The sequence below is a fragment of the Pongo abelii genome, chromosome 3, assembly GCF_028885655.2.
Source record: "Pongo abelii isolate AG06213 chromosome 3, NHGRI_mPonAbe1-v2.0_pri, whole genome shotgun sequence".
Taxonomy (NCBI): domain Eukaryota; kingdom Metazoa; phylum Chordata; class Mammalia; order Primates; family Hominidae; genus Pongo; species Pongo abelii.
This window is the reverse complement of record NC_071988.2, coordinates 183,567,329-183,592,314: the sequence shown is the minus strand read 5'-3', so window position 1 is coordinate 183,592,314 and position 24,986 is coordinate 183,567,329. Positions and strand designations below refer to the sequence as shown.

At 34.9% G+C, this 24,986-nt stretch overlaps 1 protein-coding gene across 2 annotated transcripts in view; it reads left to right on the top strand.

Annotated features, from left to right (window-relative positions):
* FSTL5 (follistatin like 5) overlaps window positions 1-24,986 on the top strand; it is an 807,547-nt gene that overhangs the window by 584,394 nt on the left and 198,167 nt on the right. For both annotated transcript variants that reach the window (XM_024246010.2, XM_054554669.1), the window contains one exon: window positions 19,115-19,235. In XM_024246010.2, the coding sequence (XP_024101778.1) occupies window positions 19,115-19,235 (121 nt within the window). The remainder of the gene's footprint in view (window positions 1-19,114; window positions 19,236-24,986) is intronic.

Here is a 24,986-nt window from a genome sequence, read left to right as displayed (position 1 = left end):
TTAAGAAAACGAAAAAAATTAATACAAAATTAACTTTTAAAAAGTAATCAAGTAAGGAAGAAAACTCAGCTCAAGGTAAAAAATGTACACTAGTTTTTGCTACATACATGACACATTACTTCAAAATTTAGTGACTTAAAATCACAGATAATCGGGCCGGGCACGGTGGCTCATGCCTGTAATCCCAGCACTTTGGGAGGCTGAGGCGGGCGGATCACGAGGTCAAGAGACTGAGACCATCCTGGCCAACATGGTGAAACCCCGTCTCTACTAAAATAAAAAAAAAATTTCGCCTGTAGTCCCAGCTACTCGGGGAGGCTGAAGCGGGGGAATCACCTGAAGCCGGTAGGCGGAGGTTGCAGTGAGCTGGGATCGCGCCACTGCCGTCCAGCCTGGCGACAGAGTGAGACTCCGTCAAAAAAAAAAAAAATCACAGATAATCATTATTTCTGGAAAATTTGGGGGTCAGCTTAGAGGTTCTGCCGATCTCGATTGAACTTCACTAATCCTGGCCGCGTTTACTCATTTACTCTTTCCTAAACTGTTGGGTAACCTATGAGCCAGCTAGTCTTGGATGGCCTCAGCTGAGATATCTTCGCTGTACTCCACGTGGTGTCTCATCTTCCAGTAAGCTAGCCTGAATTGATTTTCATGTTGATGGCAATCATCCAAGAGAGAGCAGGCCATGTCATGCAATAATAGAACAAGGAGAAATGCACACTTCTCTTTTTCCAAGTCTCTGCTTGCATTACATTTGCTAATACCACTTTAGCCAGATAAATTAACACAGCGCAGCACGAAGCCAAAGAAAAAAAGACCAGAAAGTTACAGAACAAATGACATGGTTTAGAAAAGCAATTAAGACCATGAATGAAATCAGTCTACCACAAAAGGTAATTCATTTGTTCACAACGCTGTTGAAAAGACTTATCTTGGAAGACAGGAAATGATTCTTCACTGAAGGGTGAAGACATTTCAATTTTCAGTCATTTGGGGAAGAGTTGGATCTCCAACGAGTAACTTTCATGCAAGGACAAGAACTTAGTAATGAAATAGAGGTTATTTGTTTTTTACCATAAAATAATTAATAATCTTGGAGGCAGTTTCCTCATAGCAGTTATTATGGCAATTGTGTTCATTTACAGGAAAACTGAGAAACTCTAAGATGTTTTTGGGAAAAAAAAGTATTTTGAAAGCTTGCAAGTGTTGACTTCCACGACAGATATACTCTTCAATTTTTTTTAACAAGCATGTATTTAAGATCTACATATCTTTAGGGCCTAGAAATAAAATTATATGTAACTAAGTCATTGCAATTAAATAGGCAATTACAGTATAAAGAAATAAGTGTATCAATATGGCTCAGTTCATGGATACTGTGGAAGGCTACGTGCTATGGCATGTTTTACAAGTTTTTATTTAAGTATAAAAACAATACAGTCATGTGAATAAATGAATTTTCACAAATTGAAAAACTCCTGTAACCAGCTCTGGCATACTTCTGAATTTATTTTCTGTATGCTAATACCTTTTCTGTCCCCTTCTTATTGGTGGGTGAGTAGGATATAAAAAGAGTACAGAGCAAAACATGTGGCCTGCAGTAAACCACATAGTTGACCATTTGTTTTCTTAGCTTGGCATTTTCCCTGCCATATATTGAAAATTTAGGTACTGGTTATAATGCATTGCCTCTATCCTCTAAATCACCTTGAAATAACTCCTACACAATAATATGTAAGCATAGATTCTGTAAATATTTCACCTATTTAACCATGGATGAGGAAAAGAGTTTCTCTTTTTGGTTCTGTTGTGTTCTTTTAGGCAGGCTCCCACACTGTGTGCAACTTCCTCAATGCTCAGGCTCTAGCAGAACATGAAACCTAGGCAGTCCCTAGACTCCAACAGTGCTCTATAAAAAGCAGCTCACAGCAGTCCCCATGGGCAGACTTTTCCAATGACATGACGAGTGGCTTTTCATTGAAGGGTTTCCAACAGGGCATCTCCCATTAAAAATGTCCTCCTGTACCACCTTGGGTGGTTTTGTAACCCCAGTGACTTTCTCTACTACTCAGCGAGTCATAGATATGCCCACTCTCATCAAAGAAGTCTGGATCTCAATAGTGCTAGATAAGAGTCTGTTCCTTGGGAGTACTATGTCATTCCAAAGGATGGTGGTTTGTTGTATATCTGTTATTTTTATATTTTTTAGAGTACCCTTCACTCTTTAGTAGATAATTTTCCATTATTCCAACTCTCTGTTATAGTTAATAATTTATTTTTATTTAAAATTTTTATGTTCAAGTTACGTGTGGTTTTTATCTTCTGATTGATTGGTTCCTAAATGATGTGCTTGCTTTATTCAGGACCCCAGAGTTCTTCTGATTCAAAACTGATGATCCATGATAACAGTGCTAAGAGTAGGTTTTTGCATAATAATGTGTTTATAATTTATTCCATGACCCTTAAAATATCTATTAAGAGAACTGAATATTAAAATCAACCCAGTAACATGTTGAAAAGATGATTATCAAAATGAACATTGAAAGTAAGAAGCAAATATTATAGAAAAAATAATGAGAAATTAAATTATTGGAGCACAAATATCAAGAGTTGGTTAGTTTTATGATTTGAAGATATAATGACATCAGAATCTGATTATTTTTAAAATTGCATTTATTTGTTATTGATCTATTCCTGTACAATTAATTGATTGATTAGTTTTTACAAAGTCTGTAGATGACCGAGTGATCCGATTTCCCTTAGCCAGGTAAAAAATGCATTGTACTGGGGAACTGACATCTTTGCCCCACATCCTGATTTTTCTTAATCTTTGGGGCATATCATTGCTTCTTCTAAATTATAAGCAATATTTTTCCGGTATGTTGACACCTTTACTTTGGTTATTGTCTCGGAGATGTTCTATCTCTTGAATATGATTCTGGATTCTCCGCTCTCATCCATGTTGTGTATATTACCCAATTTAAGTGCAATTCTCTCATTCTTCCCTACACTGAAAAATATTTTAAAAAACAAATGTATTATCTTAGCTTGAGCTGCATAACAAAATAACACAGACTTGGTGGCTTTAATAACAGAACTTTATTTTCTCTCAGTTCTGTAGACTGGAAATCTCAGATTAGGGTCCATCATATCAAGATTCTGGGGAGGGTTCTTTTCCTGGATGGCAGAAAGCCACCTTTTCTTTGTGTTTGCACATGGCCTTTCCTTGCTGCTTGCAAGTAGAGAAAAATACAGAAAGAGAGAACTCTTCCTCTTGTTATAAAGCCACTACCAATCCTATCTGATTGGAACTCCATCCTCATTTTTAAAAGTAATGCTATTACACACTTAATAAACTATAATATAGTGCAAATGTAACTTTTTATATGCACTGGGAAACCAAAAAAAAATTGTGTGGGTCTCTTTATTGCCATATTCACTTGATTGCAATGGTCTGAAACTGCACCTACAATAACTCCAAGGTATGCCAATGTGTGTGTGTATAATTTCTATTTATTTTCATATACTGTTCCACATGAAGTGACATGTCAGCTCCTTACAGCTCTGTACCCTCAAATCCTTCCTCTCATCTTTTTTCCTGTTGTTGTTATGCATTTTATTTTCACATGGTTATAGGTACACAACTACCTTTTTTTGTTTAATATAGTAAATTATAAATATACCAAAAAGTGAAGTTGTTATTTATTTGTACACATCCAACTCTCTTTCTGGTATTACATTCCTTCTTCCTGAAGAGTTTCCTGTAGGATTTCTCACAATGCAGATTTGCTGTTAATGAATTCTCAGTTTTTGGCTGAACAAAATTTGATTTTCTCTCGTACTACAGAGGTACTTTTGCTGTATATGACATTATGGGCTGACAGTTCCTTAATTCTCCCCACCCCCTGCTTCATCCATACCCTAGCAGTTTAAAGATGTCAGTCTTTATTGTCTTATGACTTTCAAACATTCTGATAAGAAGCCTGTTGTAATTTTTACATTTGCCCTTTTTTATGTAATGTGTGTCTTTTTTCTGGAAATCAAACATTTCTCTTTATCTTTGGTCCCCTGTAGTATAAATATATTTCTGGCTTTTTAAAATATTAATTATTTTTTAAGAATTTAAGAAGTTCTGATCTCTAATCTCAAATATTCTAATCTCTATTTTCCCTCTTTTGGTGATTCCCATTGTACGTATTTTAGACTGATATTGACTGATTTCTTTTGGATACCCTATTCTATTTTTTTCCTACTAATTTGCCCTTTGTGTTTCAGTTTCAATAATGTCCATTCACCTATATTCAGGCTCACTGAGTCTTTTCTTCAGTGTGTCAAGACTACTGATAAGGGCATTAATGCATTAATCCTCTCTCTCTCTCTCTCTTTCACTGTCTCTCTCTGTGTATGTGTGTGTGTGTGCATGCGCGCGCACACGCTTTTTGTTTTCTGTGTGTGTCTTATTTATTTATAGCATGTCCTTCAACACTTTTTTGCTTTTTCCATTTCTCTGCTAACATTACCCATCCATTCATGGATTTCTTCAGGTCTTTCCACTAGAAATATTAACATATTAATCATAGTTATTTTAAATCCACTTTCTAATTTTTTCAACAATAGGATTATATTTGAGATTAGTTCCATTGATTGTTTTGTCTCTTAACAGCCTATGATTTTTTCTTTCTATTTTGTCTCATAATTTTTAGTTGAAATGTACATATTCTGTGCAAGGTAGTGGAGACCAAGTTTAAAGTGTTTATGCCTGGAAGTAGGCATGCCTCTTTTTCTGGGAGATCTTTATTGAGAAGTTAAGCTTGTTTTGGTTTTGTTAGCCACTGTGATTACAATGTACTTATTCCTTTAGTGTTACTTTGTGCTTGTGGTGGGAGCTGTATTAATTGATCAAATTCTTGATTGTGCCTGGTCTATCCTCAGTTTTAAGTGTTCCCTGTGAGCCTGCACCCAAGAGAAGTTGTTTCTCATGCTCTTGTCCCTCTACCAGGGGTAGTTTGCTCTTGCCTGTTTGTTGGTTCTTTGCAAGCATGGGTGGTGCGGGACAAGGGGGTATTACACATTTTTTCACTCAGTATCAACCTTAGGTAGTTATATGCCTCTGAGCCTGTTGAGCAGAATTTTCTCAGTGTTCCTACCTTGTTCACATTGGTAAGGGTATTTTAAATTTTCTGGAACAAGGAAGGTCTTTCTCTTTTTAAAAACTCAGTGGGTTTTCACCCGTGTTTTGAAAGGGACAGGATTGGCTGCCTTTTTTTTTTTTTTTTTTTTTCCAGCTATTTAAGACTTTGTGTCACTAGGGGAAAGGATGCAGGTAAGAATTGTTTTTTTGTTTTGTTTTGTTTTGTTTCTCACCTCAGCATCAGCTGTTACTCAACACCAGGCCTGTATCATGAGGAATGCCTCTCCTGCCCCCAGTCTTTCCGAAGAGCAAATTGTGAAGTCCATTAAGAAGAGGCTTCAAAAGTGACTGTTCTCTATGTCTGTGCTCCCAGGGTTTTATACTCTCACAACTTGTGCAAGTTCAGCTTTTAAGCTATTTTTAAAAACTTAGTTGATTTTTTTTGTACCTACTTGTATGGTGCCTTGTTTTCTTCCAATGCCCTAGTGTAGGTGAATAATTGCAGGTGTCTTGTCTCTTTCTAGAGGCACAAGGGTTCCCGGGATTTGAGGATAGTCAGTTGATCTGCAAAGTTAGCACTCAGATTGATTCCAGAAAGAAATTATTGTGTAGATTATTTAGCTTCATCTCATTGTTTGGATAGAAACTCTTTCCATTTATATCCCAAGATAAAGCCAGAAGTCTGGAATGTGTATTCGTTTACTAATGGTACAAGAGTTACCAGGATTTTAGGTTTTTTGGGCCATTCGATTATGAATATTTTTGATGAAACCAAAATAAAATTGTATTCACTTTCAAAACATGACTAATATAGTTTAAAATCTAAATGAGATTTTTTTGCATTAATTTTTAAGGAGTACAATCCAAGTTGATTTAGGAAACAAGAAACTGGGATATTCTGCGTACACATAGGGGAAGTTATTTACTTTGAGATACTTATGTAAAGCTTGCTTTGATTTTTTTACTAACTCAGTTTTTATTGCATTTCAGTATTATACAAACCCAACGGTTTATGTAGGTCACTTACAATTAAAAAAAAAGGATACATCTAGACTTTGCAACCATTTAGAAAATATGCCCTTACCGATGAATCTGAAGCCTCCTGTAGGCTTCTCTTCATTACACTCTCCTTCTTCTCCTGCGCATGACTCCTACTGTGAATTATATGTTAACCCTTTGTTTGCTGCTCTTCATATTTTTACCATAAATGTATACATCCCTAAGACATACAGCTTATTTTTGACTGTTTTTGGATGCTACATAAATGGAGGCATACTGTTTGTGTGTGTGTGTGTTTATTGACATTGTGCTTGGGGATACATTCATGTTGATGTCTGTAGCTATGTAAATATGGAATTTCAGAGCGTGAAATGTAGAGCTAGGTGACCTAGTTTTGAATTTTGTACTGTGAACTTAATAACCATCATAGGGAAGTTACTTAAACTTTCTGAAATTTGTTTCTTTATGTGTAAATATGGCATTGTCAATACGTAAATAATATAGATAGGAATGATCCAAGGTTATATGAGTTGTCTTGAATTTTATTTTTATTTTATTTTTATATTATTATACTTTAAGTTCTGGAGTACATGGGCACAATGTCACCTACATTTTGGAGAAAGAATACAAATTATAAATAACAATTAGCTATGTAAATGGATGTTTATTTCCAAAGAGAAAAGAAATTACAGCAAATCTTAAATATATTTGCAAATTTTACAGAAATATATGGCCATATACACACATTGCAAAGCTGCTATCAGATCTTTGGAAAGGGCTTGTCCAAATGAGGAGCTCTTAATAAACTTGGACGTTATTAGCTTCATGGCAAATCTGACTCTGCATATATTTAAAACACTTGGAATAGTGGTTTTCTGCAGATATTTAAAACACTCGGAATAGTGGTTTTATAAAAGCAGTGTTTTTATTATTCACCATGATTGTGTTGTGTGATTAATCTGTTGTACTTGGTGTTACTTCCAGATTTTTATTATTAAAAATGATGCTATAAACATTACTATAGCAAAATTTATGTATGTACATTCATATGTCTGAGTTGTAGAATATGCTCATATTTGAGTTTATATTTTACAGATTGGTTTTGCCAATTTACAATTTCACTGAGTTTATGAGACTTTTCATTGCTCTACATATCAGTCAGCACTTGGGATTAGGCATTTTAGTTTTGTAAATCTAATAGATGTTTAAATGGTTTCGTTGTTGCAGTAAATTTAATTTTAATGATTTAGTGATTAGTAGTGATATTGAACATCTTTTTACAAATAAGTGATATTTGTGATTTCATTTTCAGGACATGACTTTTCACATCTTCATTTTTCTATTGAATTGTTAGTCTTTTGTTTTTCCCTTTATCAGTTACAGATAATGGGTTGCTTTGTACAATTATGGCTTGTAGTTTCATTTTTTTGATAATGTATTTTTACAAATAAGAATTCTTAATTTTGACAGTTTAATTTGTAAATTACTTTTAAAATGATTTCTTCATTTTGTCTCTCAATTTAAAATGTCATCCAATATCCAAATACCTGAGATTATAAAGATATTTTCTTACATTTTATACAAAAATATTTAAAGTTCTGTCTTTTACATATATGTACTGTTTCCTTTGCTCTTGATTTTTGTGTATGCTGTGAGGTAGAAGTCCAGTTCAGAATTTTCTATATGGCTAAACTTACCTAGTTGCTTCAGCCCTGTATACTTAATAGGCCAGTCTTTCTCTACTAATTTGCCTTGCTATGTCTGTCACATATCATAAATGTGACATGGCTATCTGTCTATCATCTATATACTTGTCATTTATCTAATTCTTGGGACAGAGAAAGAAGGGAGAGCTGAGAATATTGGTTGTTTCCAGAGACACTTTATCTTAATACACCACTTCATCTTAGTTTTAATCTTGTAGATGAGTCTTGATATATGGTAGAGGGAAATCATCTTTGTTTTCTCTTTCTGTTTCAGGATTGTCTTGGCTTTTCATGCTCTATTACACTGTCTCACAAATCTAAATCGACTTTCGATTTCCTCAAAAATGTGTTTTTTTTTGTTTGTTTTGAGACAGGGTCTCACTCTGTCACTGAGGCTGGAGTGCAGTGGAGCAATTTTGGCTCACTGCAATCTCTGCCTTCTGGGTTCAAGCTATTCTCCTGTCTCAGCCTCCCAAGTAGCTGTGATTACAGGTGCACGCCACCACACCCAGCTAATTTTTGTATTTTTAGTAGAGATGGAGTTCTGCCATGTTGACCAGGCTGGTCTCAAACTCCTGACCTCAGTTGATCTACCCGCCTCGACCTCCCAAAGTGCTGGGATTACAGCCATGAACTATTGTGCCCAGCCAACAAGTTGATTTTTATTAATTGAAGTTGTGTTGAGATTTTGGATTAATTTAGAAATAATTGATACCTTTAAAATGTTGAGTTCTATTCATGTTTTTCCACTGAGTAAGATACTCTTTAATACCTTTCAATAAACTGTTATCATGTTCTCAATGAATATTGTTCATGTTGTATGTTGTATTTGTGATCCTTTTGTGATCTCTTATAGCTATTGTTACAAATACTACTATTCTCATTTTGCCTAATCTACTTTCCTTTACCTTCTCCACACTAGAATTTGAGGGACACCTCTTACCCCTTTTGTGTAGCTTTTCATAACCTATAAACACTCCATAACCTATTGCATTGGGTCTACATATTGTACAAGTATCTACTCAGGACAACTGCCATAGGCTTCTTCTGCTTGTCTTCTTTTTATTCTTTTTTTTGTATTTATTTATTTTTTATTTTATATATATATTTTTTATTATACTTTAAGTTCTAGGGTACATGTGCACAATGTGCAGGTTTGTTACATATGTATACATGTGCCATGTTGGTCTGCTGCACCCATTAACTCGTCATTTACATTAGGTATATCTCCTAATGCTGTCCCTCCCCCCTCCCCCCACCCCACAACAGGCACCGTTGTGTGATGTCCCCCTTCCTGTGTCCAAGTGTTGTCATTGTTCAATTCCCACCTATGAGTGAGAACATGCGGTGTTTGGTTTTTTGTCCTTGTGATAGTTTGCTGAGAATGATTGTTTCCAGCTTACAACTATCTGATCTTTGACAAACCTGCCAAAAACAAGAAATGGGGAAAGGATTCCCTATTTAACAAATGGTGCTGGGAAGACTGACTAGCCATATGTAGAAAGCTGAAACTGGATCCCTTCCTTACACCTTATGCAAAGATTAATTTAAGATGGATTAAAGACTTAAATGTTAGACCTAAAACCATAAAACCCTAGAAGAAAACCTAGGCAATACCATTCAGGACATAGGCATGGGCAAGGACTTCATGTCTAACACACCAAAAGCAATGGCAACAAAAGCCAAAATTGACAAATGGGATCTAATTAAACTAAAGAGCTTCTGCACAGCAAAAGAAACTACCATCAGAGTGAACAGGCAACCTACAGAATGGGAGAAAGTTTTTGCAATCTACTCATCTGACAAAGGGCTAATATCCAGAATCTACAAAGAACTCAAACAAATTTACAAGAAAAAAACAAACAACCCCATCAAAAAGTGGGCGAAGGATATGTCTTTTTTTTATTCTTGGGCGAAGGGTGTGTCTTCTTTTTATTCTAACAGGAGAAATACCTGCAGCTCATTTTACTCCATTCAAAACTTTTTCAAGAGTGACTGTAGAAACTTCCATATTTCTAAGACCCTTTTACTTTTAACGAATTGCATTGTATTCCAAACCACATTTATAAAACTTTGTGAACCTCAACAACCATTTAGAACTTGTAGGGATTTTCATTAATGTTCCCCTTTTCCCTGATTATTCTGAGATGTAGTTATTCCTAAATTATTATGCTAACAATAAGGAATTCTGAGAAGTGTGGTCAAGAAGAGAACATATCAATTAATTTGAAGATATTAGAACCTTTTTTCAGGATTATTTTCTTAAGTTTAATAAAATATAATTAATTTAATTATTTTACATTTATTATCTAATAATATTTTTACACAAAGTTCTCATCATTTTGGTTTTGCCTTCATACCAGAGAACGCAGCTGTTTTATTTTTGTTTGCTTAATAATTTTAAAAAATAGTTTCAATCCATCTTAGTTGACATTTCTTTTCTATTGCATATTTAAATCAATTTTAAATTGATTCATAAAACGATTTACTTTAGGGAAAGCAGTTTTTAAAATGATGTATTTACCAAATTAAACATATTATTTAATTTATTATTTTCACAATGTTATTTACTGATTCTATATTAAGTATGTTAGTAAATAGGCTACTGAGAAAAATCCATAGTTTCTAGAAAATCTTGTCTACTGTGAGATAATATTGCTTTAGTCAATCTCAATATGTAGAAGTTTGCTTAAATTTATTTTATTGTTATTTTATGAAAATATATTTTGTATACATAAAAAGCTAGGAAAATAGCTTTTACAGTATTGCAAATTAAAAACATATACTAGAAAACTCAGAATTTGAAAATAAGTTACTTTAATGTCAGTGTATATCAAAACATATTTTATACAGAAAACTGTATTTAAAGTGCAAATAATATTGGTACCATACAATTTACAGCTATAAGGAGGAACATAATATGAAAAAGAAAGTGGGCTAACATTTAAAATTTACCATTTTATAACAGATGAAACATCTTTTATATTGAAGCAATCTAAACAATATGGTTAAAAACCTGTGGTTAAATATAGGCCAGAAATTCAGCTGTTATGTACTGATATAATCAATACCTGGTTTTTACTGCCTTGTACATTCTGATTAATCAGTGCTCATCATCTGTATGTTATTAAATGTTTTGTTACTCTTACATAATTGATTATAATCAATTGGTAGTTGCCAGAAAAATTTTCGCAATTTTACATATGTGCTACAGATGTTATTTTTTCCAAAGTTTCCATTTGCACTTTGTGTATATATTGAAAAATATATACACAATCAACTCAACAAAATAAATGATTTTGTGTTTTTTTCTTGTCAACTCTTTCCAGACATCAATGCCGTAAGGCAACTCTGTAATGGTGTAGAGGCTCATAAAGATTTAATCTCTGAGGAAATATTTATGGAGTGTCCATTGGCAGTAAGATTATAAAGGTGTAACAGGGGTTCAGAATAAGTGCAAGATTTTGTCCCTGAATTCAGAGTGTCTGTTCTTAGGCCATAACTCTCAACCATGGCTGAGCCTCAACATCATACATTTGTTTTGATCTATTTAAGATTAGAAAACTGCTGAGAAAATAAAATATCAGAAATGCTGTATCAGGATGGAGGTAAAGAGTAGGTTTGATATGTCTTTATACATATAACAAAACTCAAAACATAATTTTGAGGCTTGGCTAAGATTAATGGAGAATCCTGAAAAAAAGAGAATGTGTTAAGAATTATATAACAAGAACAGCTAAATTCTGCAGTCTATTTGGATGTTAATCTGAGACCCCTCACCTTGTTTGGTGACCTCAACCAAGTTACTCAACATCGGTATATTTTAGTTTTCTTATCTTCAAAATGGGATTAATGATGGGACCTTTTTTGTGAAGTTGTTTAAATGATAAAATTTCATGTTTCATTTAAATTGTTCAGCATAGCACTCGACATATTTACATGCTCAATAAATATTTATTTATTTTAAATATACTGAAATATGCTGTTTTATTTTAAATGTATTGAAAAGATCTATGCTTTATTCAAACTGATAAGAGGATTAGTTAAAGTCTAGGTCATTCAAAAAGCTGCCTGAAAAGGAGTTTATAAAATTGTTTATTAAAGAAAATTTTGGCTGGAATATTTTAATTCCATTTAGAGGAAAGAGATAAAAACATGAACCAACAAATATACCTTAGAAATGGTAATGGTAATTTAGATATGGTAATTTAGAAAGAAGGGCATTATAACTAAAAGAGATTTGGTGTTATGGAATAACACAGATTTCAATAAAACACTTCAAAAGTTGTAGTCTTGGATAATTTTTACATCATTGGGTGAAGGAATCTTGATTATACTAGAAAGGGAAAGACTATATTCTCTAGGTAGCTACATAGAACGTATGGAAAAGTGGTTTATTTCAGGTTTTAAAGAAATTTTAAAAGAATTATCTGAAAATATACATTAAAATATGAATATACAGTTTTGCACATTTGAATGTAAACAATCACAAATGCCATTCACGTATATTCAGAATTTTCACTATTGTTTTTAGTTATTCTTGTCCAGTGAAAGAATTCTTTGTTGTGATCTGGTCTCCATGATATTTTCTGGTTGTAATGAATTTTACACGTTCTTGCCCTGCATTTATGTCTATGTTATGCAGACTAGATATCTTGCTGTTATTTTTCTGGCCATCAGTAATTATTTTTTTGCTCAAAATCTTTCTAAAATACTCTTAACTCTAATCTTTCTCAGTTAATTTCTACAAAAGTTTGGCTTTCCCCCCATTATACTCTACAACATGTCAAATATCTGCTTACTGTTCACGTGGGGTACAGCCTTTTGTCTTTTTATCTAGCATTTTAGTTCCTTAACAGTGTTCTGTCTGTATGAGCCCTGTTTTTAATGGTAGCCTGTGGTGAAGGCTGGAGTTATATTATGGAGTTTGTATCAATAGTTACTTTTTGTGGAGGTTCAAGCTCCAAATCCTCTCCTATTGTGTAGCTCATAAGGCTTTCTCTCAAATCAGTGAGAGTGGCACCCTGACAGTTTCCTCTGGGAGCTGTAGAAATGAGGTATGATTGATCTTATATAATATGATATTGAGGATTTCTATTTTATTGAGAGTTATTACGGAAATATTCAGTTAAACCGTATGACAGCCAGAGTGTACAGTATGTTTCCCCTTCCCTCGCTTTCCTCCCCTTCTCCCTCCCCTCTCCTCATCCCTTCTGCCTTGACTCCTCCTCCTCCTTCTCCTCTTCCCCCATTTATCTCTTTCCCTCTTTCTCTTCTCTGATCTTTTTTTCTCTGTCAGAAGATTTTTATCATTTTCAAGGTCAGATTCAATAGCTCCATAATCATGTTCTTGTTTTCAATAAATCCGTAGTGGGTATCAGTTTGAGGGAAGCTATTTTTAACAGAAATTCACCTAGCATAAATATAGGTAAAGCCAGAAATATATAAGATATGCTTTTGGAGTACTATTATGTCAACATTGGTAAGTCAGTGGATACTATCATATTTTAAAGATATAAATATTTTTTAAAAATCACAATTCAGAGGGAAAACAGTTTCTTTACCAAAAGATGCTGACACAATTATTTACATTTTACAAAAATGAAGTGAAGATAAATGCTTGCTTTTTATTGATAAATATTGTATATACAATTAAAAACTGAGCAACACATTAAAAATTTAGAAATAAACATGAAAAATTCTAAACCCAAAATTAAAATTGGGACGAGGCAATGAACAAAAAACTCTTAGAAGGTAAATCCTCAGAGTAAATATATGGAAAAAAATCTTTAAGACTATTTATAGTAAAGTATATTCAAAATTTGCCAATTACAACTTAAAAAGCTGGAGAGGATGTGGAGAAATAGGAATGCTTTTACACTGTTAGTGGGAGTGTAAATTAGTTCAACCATTGTGGAAGACAGTGTGGCGATTCCTCAAGGGTCTAGAACGAGAAATACCATTTGACCCAGCAATCCCATTACTGGATTATACCCAAAGGATTATAAATCATTCTACTATAAAGACACATGTTCATGTATGTTTATTGCAGCAGTATTCACAATAATTGCAAAGGCTTGGAACCAACCCAAATGCCCATCAATGATAGACTGAATAAAGAAAATGTGGCACATATACACCATGGAATACTATGCAGCCATAAAAAAGGATGACTTCATGTCCTTTGCAGGGACATGGATGAAGCTGGAAACCATCATTCTCAGCAAACTAACACAAGAACAGAAAACCAAACACTGCATGTTCTCACTCATAAGTGGGAGTTGAACAATAGAACACATGGACACAGGGCGGGGAACATCACACACTGGGGTCTGTCAGGGAGTGGGGGGTTAGGGGATGGATAGCATTAGGAGAAATACCTAATGTAGATGACGAGTTGATGGGTGCAGCAAACCACCATGGCACGTGTATACCTTTGTAACAAATCTGTACATTCTGCATATGTACCCCAGAACTTAAAGTATAATAATGATAATAATAATAATGGTAATAAAAATAATTTTCTGTACCAGCACCTCATATCCTCATTCTCTGCAGCTGAGAAAAGGAGGAAATACAGGGGTTGACATGTTTCACAATGTTGTCTTTTGACTCGAACTTCAGTGGATCTACCCAGCCTTTCTTCTATGACACATGCACTCTCAAAACACTTCCAGTCTTTTTTCTTCAAACCTGGTAGTGTATTTGACCTCTTTTGTTTTGAGCGTTTTGTCTCGAATTTCCTCTTTGTTCCCTTTTCCTGTCTTTATCCCTGAGTTCAACTTATGATTGACAAGGAAGGCAGTGTGGTGTGGGAGCATGAAACACAGACTCTGGAGTAAACCTACCTGGTTTCCAATCCTAGCTCTGCCAATTAGAGGCCAAGTGGAACTAGTAGCTTACTTGACATCTTAGCATCCCCGGCTATAAAGTAAGAGAATATTAATAGATCTTGTTTTTTAGGTTTAGTATGTAGATGAAATGTGTCCATTTTTGTGAAGTGTTTACAGTAATATCTGGCTTACAGATAACTGCTTTATAAATAAAGATTAAATGCATTGAGTTTTGTCTTGATAATCTGTGGTTAATTAGCTTTCTGTTACTGATTGCAGTGTTTTGGAATGCAAGAGTGTTTCTTCTTCATATAAATATGTCAATTATTCTTTCTTTTTTGATTTCTAATTTCTAATTTTTTCATACTCAGTGAAGATTTCATTAACTAAGAATATATATAGTTTTATTATGGCATATTTATTTTTTGTATTTAAGTATTCCATATAGATTTTATTTTAACAACAGCTTTACTCTGATATTCTCCACAAACCGTAAAATTAGTCCATTCAAAGTGTGCAATTCAGTGCTTTCTAGTATATTAGCAAAATTGTGCAGCCATCATGGCTGTCGAAGTTTAGAATATTTTCATCCCTCCAAAAAGGACTTCAGACTTACAGTTATTTCCCACTCCCCCATTCCCTCAGTCCCTGGTTACCACAAATCTGTCTTCTATGTCTATGGATGTGGTCATTCTGGACATGTCATATAATTAGACTCGTACAATTTGTGGCTTTTGGTGTCTGACTTCTTTCACTTAGCATATTAATTTCAAGATTCATGCAAAGGCCCTAAGGCTGAAAAGAAAGGTTTATTTATGTTGCGGTATATATCAGTACTTTATTCCTTTTTATTGTCAAATAATACTCCATTGTATAGATATAGTACATTTTATTTATCCATTCATCCATTGATAGACATTTGGGTTGTTTTCACTTTTTGCCTTTTATGAGTAATAAGTATAGCTATGTGCATTTGCATACATTTGCATACAATAGTATATAGCTATGCACATTTGCATACAGTTAGTATTAGACATGTTTTCAGTTCTTTGGGGTATGTACATAAGAATGAACTGCTAGTCCTAAGTAACTTAGTTTAGCTTTTTGAGGAGTGGCCAAACTGTTATCCAAAGCAGAGGCACCATTTAATATTCTCACTAGCAATGTGTGAAGGTTCCAAATTTTCCACATCCTCTCCAACACTTGCAATTGTTTTTTTTTAATTTTAACCAATGTAGAGCATATGATGTAGTATCTCACTGAGGTTTTTATTTGCATATCCTTAGTGACTAGTAATGCTGAACGTGCTTTTACGTGCTTATTGTTCATTTGTAAATCTTTTGAGAAATGTTCGTTTGAATCCTCTACCCATTATTTTAATCAGACTATTTGTTTTATTTTGTTTTGAGATGGAGTCTCCCTCTGTCACCTAGGCTGGAGTGCAGTGGCACGATTTCGGCTCACTGTAACCTCCACCTCTCGGGTTCAAGCAATTCTCATGCCTCAGCCTGCTGAGTAGCTGGGATTACAGGCATGTGCCACCGTGCCCAGCTAATTTTTGTGTTTTTAGTAGAGATGAGGTTTCCCCATATTGGCCAGGCTGGTCTCAAACTCTTGACCTCAGGTGATCTGCCCGCCTTGGCCCCCAAAGTGTTGGGATTACAGGTGTGAGCTACCATGCCCAGCCTATTTGTTTTTTGATTGTTGAATTGTAATTACTCTTTATATATTCTGAATAGAAGATCCTTATCAGATAAATTTTTTTCAAATATTTCCTCTCTTCTATAGGGTATCTCTTTACTTTCTTGATGTCTTTTGAGCAGCAGCAGATTTTAATTTTTATGAAGTTGAATTTACCTATTTTTCTTTGGTGTGCTGTATGTGGCTGTTGGGATTCACTCTTAGTGGTGAGCTAATGATTGAACAGGGATTTAATTAAATGCCTTGCATCAGTAAGTCTCCCAGGCTTTGTTGAGGTCTCCTATCTCTGTTTTGTGTTACAGTATGAGTGTTCCTATATAGTTCACAACTCTGCCTTAGCCTTCAATTTCTGCTTGTGTAGAGTCTTATGTACAGCTAGAGATGAGAGAATAGGGATTCACACATCTCTGCTGAGCATGCACACAGTCCTGCACATTTGTGTGGCCTTCTAGACTCCTAGGAATATATGTAACTCTTCAAACTTCTCTACGGAGAACCTGTTCCTCAGGTTTATCTTGTAATGTTTGTTAGTCAAACTATTGCTATCTACAACTAGTATCTCTGTTGCAGAAAGTAATGTTAAACAACTGCTGTTGTTTCCTGATTTCAATAAAGAGTTTAGGGGGCAGGTGTGGTGGTTGATTCCTATAATCCCAGCACTTTGGGTGGCTGAGGCAGGAGGGTCACTTGAGGCCAGGAGTTTGAGTTCAGCCTGGCCAACATAGTGAAAACCTGTCTCTGCAAAAAATACAAAAATTAGCTGGGCGTAGTGGCTCATGCCTGTAATCTCAGCACTTTGGGAGGCTGAGGCAGCCTGATCACCTGAGGTCAGGAGTTCAAGACCAGCCTGGCTAACATGGTAAAACCCTGTTTCTACTAAAAATACAAAAAATTAGCCGGGCGTGGTGGCACAAGCCTGTAGCACCTGTAATCCCAGCTACTCAGGAGGCTGAGGCAGGAGAATCACTGGAACCCAGGAAGCAGAGGTTGCAGTGAGACGAGGTTGTGCCATTGCACTCCAGCTTGGGCAACAAGAGTGAAACTCCATCTCAAAAAACAAACAAACAAACAAACAAAAACCAACAATTAACCGGGTGTGATGGAGTGCTCCTGTGGTCCCAGCTACTCAAGTGGCTGAGGCAGGAGAATTGATTGAACCCGGGAGGCAGAGATTGCAGTGAGCCAAGATCATGTCACTGCACTCCAGAGCCTGGGAACCCTGTCTCAAAAACAAGAAAAAAAAAAAAAAAGATATTAGGGGTAGGGCTCTTTACACAGAGTGAGCTTTAAGTGTTGCTCAAAGCTCAAATAAAAAGAAGTCATGAAAATGTACGTTTTCGAGGAGCTGCTAATCTATCCAACAGGTACAATTCTCTCAGGATAAGGTCTTGGAGGAGCTTCAGACCTGCTCTTTCCCTTCCAGTGTCTTATAGGATGATAATTTTCATAGCTGGCATAGTTTTAAGGAGGCTGGTTCAAGCCACCATGCAGCTGTGGAGAGGTGTTGAGGAAGTAAAGTTAAAATGCCACATAAATTTTGCCATTCTTACTAAGAGTCAGCCACTTTTTGAATAAATACTCTGTGGGCTATTGTGAACCTTTCTCTATTTCCAGAATTCTGAAAAAAAGATTGATTTTGGCAATTTTTGCCAGAATAGTCATTACCATAATGGAAGAGAAAATTTTCTGGTCTTTGCTGTTCTGGAGGTGCTTCATGGATTTGATTTTAATGGTGCAAGATTTTTTTCTTTCTTTCTTTTTTTTCAAAATGGTTATGCATCTATCTCCACTATTTTGAAGTGGTATGTTTATTGTATTCAGATGTGTTGATGGTATCTGGGCTTGGAAAATAAATGTTATTCTATGTTATGGCTATAAATATCACTGAGATCACACTGCTTTAATAATTATTTTTATTGGTAAATATATAAATAATATACAAGTAATAGATATCTACCAGTGTGAAGAATGCAGTTAACAGGTAATTGTTTTAGCCATAAATAAGAAGAAAACACATTATAGCTGTGCTAATCATTTTTTATTTTTTAATTTGTAATTATTTATTTATTTAGAGACAGAGTCTCACTCTGTCGCCCAGGCTGGAGTGCAGTGGCACGTTCTCAAGTCACTGCAACCCCTGCCTCCCAGGTTCAAGCAATTTTCCTGCCTTAGCCTCCCGATTAACTGGGACTACAGGTGTGTGCCATCACACACAGCTAATTTACATATTTTTAGCAGAGACATGACTTCACTGTGTTGGCCAGGCTGGTCTTGAACTCCTGACATCAAGTGATCCACCTGCCTCGGCCTCTCAAAGTGCTGGGATTACAGGTGTGAGCCACCGTGCCTGGCCTGTTCTAATCTTAAAAATGGGCACATGTACCATAAAACCTAAAGTATAATAATAATAATAATAAAAGAAAAAAAAAAAGAAACAAAAAAAAATGGGAACTAAATTAGAACACATATGTGGAAATTAAGTTACTTTATATATTAAACATGCATTTCAAATAAATATTTAAAAGCTATATTTATGAGTGAGATGATGCTTTTTAAACAAAACATATTGTTAGAAAATTATAATTACAGATCCTTTATGCTTATACACCCAACAATGCTCATTTTGATAATTTTAAAACAATATTTGAGTCTATTTGTTTTGTACCTGAATACACCTTTTAAAAATTGAAATTGTTACAATTAATTCAAAATGCAAACACGTTGTTTTATTTTATTTTTAATAGGACTTTGGAGATGATGGGTCCTTGTATATTACTAAGGTTACCACAACTCACATGGGCAATTACACCTGCTATGCAGATGGCTATGAACAAGTCTATCAGACTCACATCTTCCAAGTGAACGGTAAGAAGTGATTTTTGTTACCCTAACTATTCAAAGAGCACCATAGTTTACTAGGAAGGGTAAGCCTTCAATTTTTTGAGTTTTTACAAGGTACTAATAATATTTCAAGTTTTGAGACTCAACTGAAAACGTAAAAGTTTTTTAAGTAAAAAAAAAACACACAAAATTTCCAAGTGAATAAGCACTATAAATTAGTACTATTTTTGTTATAAAATATTAGAGTAACTCATTTTAATTGGAAAATTAGAACACAAGACATTTACATTATTTTTTAGTTTAGAATATTAAGCATAAATTTTAGAAACAAAAATTTTAGAAACAAAAATTTTAAGCAGATCATCTAATTGATTGTTTTAATGATATAGACTACTGTTATTCATGTATAGCAAGTTTTATACTCTTGATGGTTAATTTAATGTCTGTCTATGAATGTTGACCAGGTGGGCTGATATCACTCCTACAATCAGAGCTTTTCTTCATTCCTGATTTAATTCAAATTTTAGTTATTTACTAGCATTAATACAGGATTGCACATATGACTCATTAGTAAATATTTCATTTCCATAGTTTATTGTAATGTATATGTTAATATACTCTATGATTTATAAAAAGAAGGCAGAAACTTACACGGCTTTCTGTAGGAACAGCAAGATGGCTAGTGTGATGGGCATGAATTTAGAGGAGATTGGCAGATAATGAGCTTGCAGAGGTAGCCTTGGGGCAGATCACATGGAGCCCTGTGGACTTAGGTAAATATTTGGATTTCCATTCTAAGTGTAAGGGGAAGCTATCGAAGTGTTTAGTATATAGAGTAGCACATTCTGATTTGTTTTAAAATAAATGAATAGTTTGAAGACTATTTTAGTGTCCAAGTAAGAGATAGCAGTAGCTTAAAATATAGTCTTAATGGTGGAGTTATAAAGAAGTGGTCACATTTGGAATATATTTTAAAAGTACTTCTGTCAGTATCACTGAGGAATAGCATGTGAGTGTGAGAGAGAGTTAAAAAATGATGCTAAGGAATTTGAAGGAAACAGGTATATGGGTGTGCCATTTACTACTTTGAAGAAGGAACACATTTTGAGATTGGGTGAGATTAAATTTTAGCATGTTAAATATAATTATATTATCGATGAAAATGTCAAGTATTCAATTGAGGAACATGAAAGCCCAAAGTTGTATGTTCAGATAATATCAATATGTATAAATTGCATTGAAAGTCGTAAATCTGAGCTTAATTAGGTCATTTTAGAAATAAGTATAAATGGATATGAAGTCAGAGGATTGAGCCTTGGATCTGAGGTTAACAAGTGGAGAAGACTGAGAAGGAGGACCCTGTGATGAGAAGCACGTGTACTGGAAATCAGTTAATAAAATGTGCCAAAAAGTTCGAAAATATTGGGTAATCTGATTTGACTATTGTCGACACTCCAGGGGAGCAGATCTAGTTCTTGGTTTCTGGTGAAAATACAGTTGGTATCTAGACATAATCAAGTCTTTGAACCCAACTCTCAATGAAACCAGGGAAGAAAGCAGGCAAGATGCAAAGTCGATTCATGGTGTTTCCAGTGGCCTCAGATGTTTGGAGATGGACTTTCATATATAAAGTAATTGTACCTGCTGATACACAATCTTGAGAGGGTAAGACAAGTCTGTGCTGAGGATGCTCCTCCCTCTATGTAAATGCTGCATCCATGGGGAAATTATTCTTGCACGTCTGGTCCTCACCTTCTATTTTGTGGTAAATGCTTACTGACTGTTCGCCTATTCAACAAGATTAATGCCCTGCCCTTTTTTTTTTTTTTTTTTTTTTTTTTTTTTTAGCATTAGGGGGAGAGAGTCTCCAATTTCATTTTTGGCTAGCAATTAATTCTGTCTTTTATCTCTTATCCTCACTCCCAGTCCTAGATCTTCCATATAAGAGTTCTTAGTAGTTTTTAGAGTGTATGGTGCATGTTCCTCACCTGCATCAGAATCACATAAAAGAAAAATCACAAGTGCAGAACCCTGGACTTCACCAGCACTCTCAGGAAGTCTGACTTGAAATTTGCATTTTGAAAAGCTTCTCAGGAAACTGTGATATGTGGTAAAGTGTGACAACTATTCTAAACGGCTGCTCTTCAGGAGCTGCTGCTCTTCATTCATGTCTGATGTAGGTTTCTTACATAACTTACTCATTTGCCATGCTCCAGCTGGGAAACCCACTAAGGAGACTTTGAGCCAAACTGCGGGCTTTATGTTGCAAGGTTGCATTGAGCAGCACTGGTGAAAGGCAGCTTCCCTGTTTCATCCCCTCCCATGAATGAACTGCTTACTCTCTGATCTCGGGTTTTTCTGAAGATGGAATATGGAAATAAAGAAATAATGAGGTCTCAGAAACAGAGTGCTCCCCATCAGCCTTAGCATTATGAATTAATCAAGAGGAATTCAATATTAGCAGTGATTGCTTGTGCTGAACTCCAGTGCTTTTCCTTTTTGAGGTACAAGGGTCCCTGAACCAATATCTCACAGGGAGCAAAACCAGTTTCTTTCCATTACGTCCCATAACATTTAAATTGCTCTGACTTTCTTGGTATAAAGATTTTCAGAAAGGGATGGGGTTTGGAGAGAAAACCAATGATATTATCATTGCTGAGAAGGCAAACAAGATGAGGAGTATAATTTAAGCACTAGATTTCGGTACTTGTGCGCAATTATTAACCTTTCCAAGACCAGCTTTTGCCAAGTATTGGTGATAAAACTGTGATTATAGTCAATTCAAGAGAGAAAGGAAAGTGAAAAAATCAAGAACACTTCTATCATTAACTCTTTTAAAGGAGAACATTTGCTGAAAGTAAAGAGAGAACTTTGCAGTAGCTGCAAAGCGCCTGCATTCAAAGGAGTGAATTTTATAAAAGTTATAGATATGATCATCTTTTATGCTGATGGGAATAATCCAGTAAAGATTAAAAGCAGGTAATTTATAAGACCAAAAGGATAATTCTAGTAACAAATCAATTAAATTTAAAATTGATGTGATCTAATTCACAGAAGGACGGACTGATCTTTGGAAGATGAATAGTTCCTCTGTTGAAACAGGCAGCAAGACTGTTTGGGAAAAGATTCACAATGTAGGAGCATGAGGACGTCCTTTTTACATTACCTAAAGTTTCTTCAGGGAAATGAATAATACCATTGGTTGAAAGTGAAGAGTTTGTAATAGCTTTAGAGGTTTGAGGAGAGGAAGATATGTCGAATAATTATCTTGCAATGCAGGAGGGTGATGGAAATAATAATATGTAGTTAGTATGTTGGGGAGAGCTTGGAGTATTCATGAAGTATGTTTTCCTTCTCTTGTGGTTGACTGTAAAGTGGCAATGAGAGGAAAAAAGATTCTGATTTAGCGAGTGTTTTGTTTGTCAGGTGAGTAAGTGGGGGAATAGTTAGGAGAGAAGAAGTTAAATACGTTTACAAGGGAGTGATTACAGTAGACTACACACTAAGTGTGAGATAAGGACACAAGAGAGGACATGATAAATGTGACATGAAAATTGTTCCCAAGGATCAAATATTACTACAATGAGGTACTAGAGAGGAAGATATGCAATACCTCAAAGCATTTTCTCAAAGCAGCTGGCAATTTCAGTTTCTAAAAAAATGTTTCTAGTTAGGTCAAGTCTGTATAAAGAACTGTGTGGACCACTAAGGTTTGCTAGGGTTTTAAGCAGCCCAAATGTCCTAATCTAATTTGCCAGTTCTAGTCTTAACCACAAGGAGAAATAAGGTATAAAATAACACTGATTTATCAAATTCAACTATCATTGGTCAAAAATTTGTTCTGCTGCATTTATATCAACAAGGGAAGGCAAAAAGTGTGTTTCAAAGTTCATTTTATATTTAACAGTGAGGGATTAACTTTTAACTGCTGTAACATAGACCCAAAAGGACAGGGGCTCAAAGGAGATACAAGTGTATTCTTCTAACACATAAAATAAGACAAGATAGGGCGGTTTGGGGATGGCAGATCTATAATGCCATCAATATCATAAGCTTCCTCTATTATGATTAGCACACAGTTTCTACCCTCAGTCTCATCCTGTAACTTCAAAATGGCTGTGGAAATTCTGTAGACCTTTCAACAGGGAAACAGGAAGAGGGAGAAAGGGGAAAATGACACCTGACACATGAGAAAGAACTTTTATTTATTTATTTATTTTGAGATGGAGTCTTTCTCTGTTGCCCAGGCTGGAGTGCAGTGGCGTGATCTTGGCTCCCTGCAACCTCCGCCCCCCGGGTTCAAGCAATTCTCTGCCTCAGCCTCCCCAGTAGCTGGGATTACAGGTGCCTACCACCACATCTGACTATTTTTTTAATTTTTTTATCTTTTATTTTTAGTAGAGACGGGTTTCACCATCTTAGCCAGGCTAGTCTTGAACTCCTGACCTTGTGATTCACCCGCTTCAGCCTCCCAAAGTGCTAGGATTACAGGCATGAGCCACTGCACACGGCTGAGACAGAACTTTTTAAAAAAGTTTTAATGAAAGCACCAGTGATAACTTCCACTGATCCTCCCTAAATGCAAAGACATGGCACAATATATTTCTCTGACTGTGATGTATTACCACCCACAACAATATAAAGATTATGTTAACTAGAAGAAAGGGGAAAATAAATATCGACTAGGTAACTAGCCACCTTATTTACAAAGTTCCTGATATATCAAAATATTTTGCCAAACAAAAAATAGAATAATGACACTTTATGATAACATATCTACAAATGGTTGGATCAGTTACAAAACCACAGCCCTAAAATTGGTACTGTCTCTTTTTTGGTGTGTTCCTCTCCTTTGGTTTTATGGTGATTTGTATTTGGCATAAGAACTTTAAATGCATGTTTTTTATGTCAAGAAGTATAACAAACTTGGGATTATTCAAGTGTTGTAAGTCAACAACAACAAACAGTAGTTGGGAATGAGGAATAATACTGGATAAAAATGCAAGAAAATGCAAATTATCTACCAAATAGCACATTTATGGAATTCAACAAATCTCTAAAACTGGTTTAACTCATCTTACATTTTTCATTCACTTTTAGAAAAGGTTAAAAAGACCTTTAGAAAATCAGGCTTTCAGAATTTAAAATATTTATCTTAACAATTTGTCAATTTGTAATAAAAACAAAATATGTCATTGATTACCATAACAAGCCCAGAAAATACCACAAGTTATTGGAATTTGTAAAAGAGTCTTTTTGAAGTTCAAAGTCTATTTAAATATCCTAGAGCATAAGCCAAATAAAAGTCTATCTATAGCCCTGTTCCTTTGCAAACAATGCAAAATTAGATTATTGAAATATGAAAGTGCTTCTGTGCCATTGTCTGAAGAAATACTATGTATAAATCAAAGTAGCTTGACTCTACCAGTGGATTTCATTTCATGCTTTTCTTTTTCTTTTTACATAAAGCAAATCATCTTTAGATCTGAAGCTTATGATACAGAATGTTTGAAATTTTTAAAAGTCATCATTGTTTACACTTCCCTCCGGGCAGAAAGCTTGTCCATATTCACAGTAAAACTGTATGTACACTGTTACTTCTCTCCCATTCAAATTATTTAAGCCCTCATACATAATATTGTGTGGATGTGTTTTCTATTGAAATAAGAAAACTTCTGCATAAAATGGTTGTTGTTTGTTGGTTTTACAAGATGTCTACATAGAACACCCCAATTTTTCTCCTTCAAAGTTTGGAAACATCTGTAAGAAAGACAC